The following is a 6000-nucleotide window of genomic DNA, read 5'->3' on the forward strand; positions in this document are numbered from 1 at the left end:
ACACAGTGGAACGGATTTGTTGAATGGGTAATGTATTCGTGGAGGGATAGAAAAATAGCACAAATGAGGAGGACATTTATGCATAGTATGAACATGATAACTGCTTTTTGCTTTCTTTCTTTCTGTTTTTTTAATAAGAAAGACCTTTTCTTTGCATTCTGCAGATAGGGATGTGTTAGAGGTGCACTGAGCAACATGGAGCGAATATGATAATGCTTCTGTTGCCAAGCAAAATATGTATCTTTCTCAAAATACAGCTTCGTGTACACGCTGTACATGCTGATAGAATTTGGCAGTGCTCAGAGCAGACAAGCAAAAGGAAATTACTTGTTGCTCACAGAGTGTTATTAGAGCCAGCTATTTTTTTTTCTTTTTGTGGACAACCAAGCATTTCTAATATTAAATTTTAAAAAAAGCAATCGTCTATATTTTAAGTGTAAGGCTTTTTATATTGACCAGGAGGGACTGCAGACAGCTCTCCCTTTTGACTGGTTAATATTTGCGACCATGATAACATTTATTTCTGACATATAAAACAAACAAACCAGTATCTACACATACACATTCATGCAGATATGTGGTCAAGACAAATAAACAAAATCTCGATACCATGAAAAAACCACTCAGTCATCAAGTGTGAAATAGAAATAAAGCGTAACTGGTGTTTTTATATCTTGTTTACACTGTGCTGTAGAAGTTTGCAAAGTGGAGTGGATGACAGGGACTATAAAAAAATTACTCTTCCATACACAATTAATAATATGAACTGCTATGTAGGAAGTGTCAATAACGCAATCATTTTGAGCGCGTTCTCATCCCAGGGCATCACAGTCTTTCCATCAGATGCGGCTGGGGTTGCAGAGCTGTGCAGTCCGATGGCTTCAGCGGACGCTGAGACGTAATTTTCCTTCTTTATAGGGCGGTAAAATCCTCATTTGGAGGTTGGCGAATTGGCAGTGAATTAAATCACTGGAGACGGTGGTTTGTGTCTGGTTTGTGAGCTGTCTGTTTTGCACTTTGTTTTTTCCTCCACTCTCTAATTAGTTTTGTTTTCAGTCTATCGCTCTTTTTATTTTTTTAACTTTTGCTTTTACTCTCTGATTAGGTTTAGACAGCAAAAAGTATTTGGTTATGTTTAGGCACCAAGAGTTAGATAACAAGAACAACAAACCTTTTATTAAGTCCCAAATTACAAAACCATAGAGAAACAAACAGAAGTCCAAAAGTAATAATTGGGGCTGGGATTAGAGAGAGCCTCTGGAAAATATGTTACTTCAAAAAGGGACAAAAGGTAAGACACAACTGTGTATATACATGGAGGACTGAGACAGGTGGAGAGCGAGACACAGCTGAAAACAAATGGGGGGGGGGAAAGACAGGAAGTGGAACTAACACAGGACATGAAGGATAACTAACCGTCAAAGTAAAACAGGAAGTAATCCAGAGACGAGACGCTACACACAGAGATAAGACTGACACTAGATCTTAATAACAGCCACAGAAACAGTAACAGAAAGATGAGACAGAAGGAACAGAGAAAGAAAAGCTGAGGCGACTAAAATAACTACAACGAATAAAAAACAGAACATGAACCAAAACACGCTGTCTACAGTAACAAGAACAAAGACTCACTGTATGCTGGAATAATAAAGAAATCAAAACAGGAAACAAAAACTCAAGTTAACGATAATTAAAAACCTCAAGCACTAGAAAAACAAACTAAATTTAAAAAAGTGTAAAGCGACTCAAAAAGCAGACCAAGGGGACCATGACAAAATACTTAGTTACCTGCATGGTTTGCTTTAAAATAGGCCTTTCATAACATTAACCCTTTCAACCCAAATTAGGCTCACTCATTACATTTAAATTGCGACAAGTTGAGAAACAGTGTGTCACAGAACTGGAACTAAAAGCCTATCTGTGAGGAGATGCCAGCAGCTGGAAAAAAAAGTGGAAGTCCTTGAAATGAGCTTTAGATCCTGTTACTTGAGTGGATGTTTCTCAGAGAAATCATCAGAGCAACATAAAAAAGTACAAAACCGACTGTTTTATACTGTAATGGAGCAGAGAGAAGTTGTATGTACAGTGTGTATACTATTAGTAAACCCTGTATATACTCCTTGTGGAGTGCTGGATCCCTGTGCAAAAGTTACGACAGAAAAACAAAGGAGGAAACGTCCGGATACAGTAAGGAGTGTTGTGGGATGAATTATTGAGGGTTTGATATGGAGGAGAGAAAGGGAGGGAAGAGATGGACTGAACTCTGCTCCTAAGACAGGGTGTAACACGTCCGACATACACAGACATGCGGCGAACACACACATTCAGAGACACACGCACAAGCGTCTTGTGCGAGGACATGTTAATGGAGTCGCCCAGTCAGACAGCCAGGCAGGCAGACGGGGCCACACAGGAGTCAGCTCTGCCCAGAATTCCACAGTGTAACGCACCAAACCCAGAAGAATGAACACCCTGAGACCCAACTGACATGCTGCTATTCTTACTAAAACACAGTCTCGCTGTGGGTGTCGCCTCATTTTCCCATTCAGTTTTCCTCCATAAGCAGGGGGATTCCAGGGTCAGGAAACAACAATGCCTTCATCTTTCTCAGCCGCAAAGGATTTTATTCCCTGATGTGTAAAATGGTTTTGTCTTCTGTTTTTGTTTTTTTTTTGGTGGGGTGTGTGTGTTCCTCCTTTGAGCCACGGGCTGTTCCTTGTACTCTGCTCTGTCTGGCTGGAAACAGTCCAGTGACTGAGCCCTCTTCCTCCAGTGATGCAGCTGACTCTGTGGTCCCATCACTCAGGGCCCTTGTTTACCGGGTGGATCAATAGTTAACGTGCTGCACTGAGCTGTAGATGTGTTCAGCTGGATAACACACTCCCGGGAGTTTTCTGATCTGTGGCTGTTTGTGGTGGGCTGGGAAGAATAAAGGCTTAGCAAAGCTATCAGGGTTACAGCCAATTAGCTCATCAGTCTGTTCTAATATGGTTGTCAATACGACAGGCTTTGATTAAAGCACTGTGATTTGTTGAGGATGAGGTAGATTACATTCTGCCACCATTTTTCTCTGTAAAAGGTGAGGTGGGGATATTCTGCTGTTTTCTGGTTCAGCAACCTTTAAAGTAACTCATACCCTGGTTTAGCACATGTTTTAATAATGCTTCTACTTCTGTCTGAATATATATATATGTGTGCAAGTGACCTTCTAGATTTTGCTTTAACACCTCCATGCACTCTCCTCTCCTCCTGCAGGGTGTTTGGTCTTGTTGGCATCCCATTTAATGGCCAGTTTACCTTTCCATGTGCTAACACCTGATGTGATTAGCAGCAGGACGTTAGTGAGCTGCTCTACATACTTCCAAACATCCTGTCCACACACGTACATCACGCCTGCTAATTATCTGCTTAGCCTGCAAATGAAGCGTAAATGCAACTTAGTAATTGCGATCTCTGACACCTAATCGGCGTTCACAGTTCATCTTCCTGTATTCATTTGAGGTGTTAATACAGGGGTGGTGAAACAAATAACAGCTGGATGCATTATATTTCAAATGTTTCTGGGAGTAACTCTCAGCTTCACCAGCAGTAAGCATGTTCCTTTTTTCTCTCTCTCTTCAGTAACCATCTCCACCAGTGTATCCTTCGATGGTCTCCTGGTGACTGGCCTCTACACCTCAACACCAGTCCAGTCGGCTCCCATTCCTGCTCCAGCTGCTTTTGGCTTTGGTGAGTCTTGTTTCTTTTGCCAATACAAGCTGCTTTTTTTTATTATGCTTTTTAGTACTAGCAAACCCTCAGATACCCCGAGAAGTGTCTGCTGGGACCACAGAGTATTACGATCCAGCTCAGTGATCCACATCCATTCCCAGACTCAGCATAAGGCCACTTCCCTTCTCCGGTTATGACAGGTCGTGATGGATGAGGAGTCAGGATGATGTGATCAAGGGTTCGGCCAGATGGGTTTTCATTGATGTTTGAGAGAACAAAAAAAAAACTGAATATGAGATAGATATGAAGAGCAAAGCAGCAAATGTAGAGCTTTCTAAAAGATTAAACTTAAAATAACAAGTGATCACCAGGCCAGCTTGCCAAATGTTGGAGTAAAGGCCCAGTGGACGGGCTGATTTACAATTTTTTTTTATCCAGAGATGCAAATATAGCAACAGTTTAGGTGGTAGATGTTGCTATTAAACTGGATGAAGTTTGCAAACAACTTATCTTATTCTTTGTCCGCCTTTCCTTTGCATTGTCTGCATGCTCTGCTCTAATGATACAAATTGAATCTCTCTTTATCCTTAAAAGATTAAAGCTAAACTTATAAGTCTTTACACTTTTGACAACTGTAATCGAATTACACTGTAAGCATGCAACTGAAATGCATTAAGTGCAACTCTTTTTTGGACACACAACCAAGATTTGTAGACTCAGATGAAGTATTTGCGGATGGAGCCCTTGTGTGCACGGATGGGGGCTCTTTTGGTGCAGTGGAACAGCTATAAAGAACTCCTTAGAGAACAGGGCTAGTGTCCCAGAACTGCTGCGCAGTGGGCTCCCTTATCCTGACTAACTCCACTGTTCTTCAGACTTTGACTTCACTCTGGCCAGGGCAGTTCTTCACTCTTGGCAGCTCTGTTTACTGGGGAGGCATCCAAGCACGGATTGCGTCACCTTAGCTTCACTCTAATTACTTGAAAAGTTTTAAGGATACGCCTACCCTGATAGGCAGCAGCTTGTGGAACGGTGACTTTCTGTAAGATGTGTGTTTAAGTAAGTCTACAAAGTCTTCCGTTACAGCATGTGTAATCTGTCTGGGTTTCGCAGTGCCAGTTAGACATTTGGTCCTCAGCTGAAGAGCTTTCTGCACTTTGTCTCTCTGCTCTAATTCTCCAGCCACCCCTCCCACTGTGGGATTCAGGACTCCATGGAGCAGCAGGCACATGCAAAAGAGCAGTCTTGTCATAGAGGAGATTCTGAATGACGATTTAATAGATTTATGGTTTTATTTTCCCTTCGATTAATTTTTCTGCGCATTTTTGAGGTACACTGGGATTTTTTTTATGATCGAGTGATAGAAACTTTGCAGAACATGGTGGTCCACTTAGCCGTTGAAGGCTGCTCAGCGTTGGAAGGTCTGAAGACATTCTCCTAAAGAGAACGTCCTTTATTAATAAGCTCATGGAAACTTGGTGACTTAACAGAGAGCCAGCGTTTTCCCAAAATGCTTTGAAGATAATGCAGTGGAACAATAATACAGTGTGATGCCTCTTCATGTCCAGTGTTGTGACAAATATAAATGTGCCTTTGAGCGCAAGAGGGTCACGCAACTCCACCAGGGAGTTTTATGAACATAGTGTTTATGAGCAGGATAAGGTGGGGCTCTAATCCCTCTGAATGAAGCCACGTGGGGGACACGGTTACACAATGGACTGCAACATGCGTATGCACACGTTCAATAGAAATACCACCAACTTTCACTCAAGAGCACACACACAGTCCAACTGTTCAGCTGAAGTGAAGTGTTGGCTGGCTGGGGGGAACATGTGGTTGGCAGATGTATCAGTCCAGCAACTAGCATGAACTATAGCACAGGGAGAATGAAACCACTGTAGCGAGAAGATCGCTAATAAATCACTGAAAGACTGAAACGGCAGCTTAAGATGAAGCGTGAGAGAAGATTTCTTTTTGTTTTTGGCTGTGTTTGTGTTGTTGGAGGTGAAGAGCAAAACAAAGAGATCCTAAGAGAGAGACAAAGAAGGAATCAATGGTTTTAAAAAAGATGTAAAGTGGACTAAATAGACAAAGTCAGGGAGCTGTGGACACAGAGGTTAGTGTTTTTACTCGCTGCCTTGGGATGTCCAGTGGTTGGTGTGGTCAAAGCTGTGGTAGGAAGCAGACACGATGGCTGCCCAATAGCCTCTACAGAGAGAAATCCCCTCAGTCTTCTGTGTCATCCTTTGTTGCTTTTTACACGTCATAAAAACAGTGTGGATGTGAGCA

General features: G+C 42.0%; 1 protein-coding gene across 4 annotated transcripts in view; it reads left to right on the top strand.

Moving 5' to 3' along the window:
- reln (reelin) overlaps positions 1-6000 on the top strand; it is a 101785-nt gene that overhangs the window by 20201 nt on the left and 75584 nt on the right. For all 4 annotated transcript variants that reach the window (XM_086299049.1, XM_086299051.1, XM_086299047.1 and 1 more), the window contains exon 2: positions 3622-3729. In XM_086299049.1, the coding sequence (XP_086155175.1) occupies positions 3622-3729 (108 nt within the window). The remainder of the gene's footprint in view (positions 1-3621; positions 3730-6000) is intronic.

The sequence above is a fragment of the Aulonocara sp. 'chitande type north' Nkhata Bay genome, linkage group LG7 (assembly GCF_057382095.1).
Source record: "Aulonocara sp. 'chitande type north' Nkhata Bay isolate Kocher_YH1m ecotype deep benthic linkage group LG7, A_spYH_male_GT1.1, whole genome shotgun sequence".
In the NCBI taxonomy this organism is placed as follows: domain Eukaryota; kingdom Metazoa; phylum Chordata; class Actinopteri; order Cichliformes; family Cichlidae; genus Aulonocara; species Aulonocara sp. 'chitande type north' Nkhata Bay.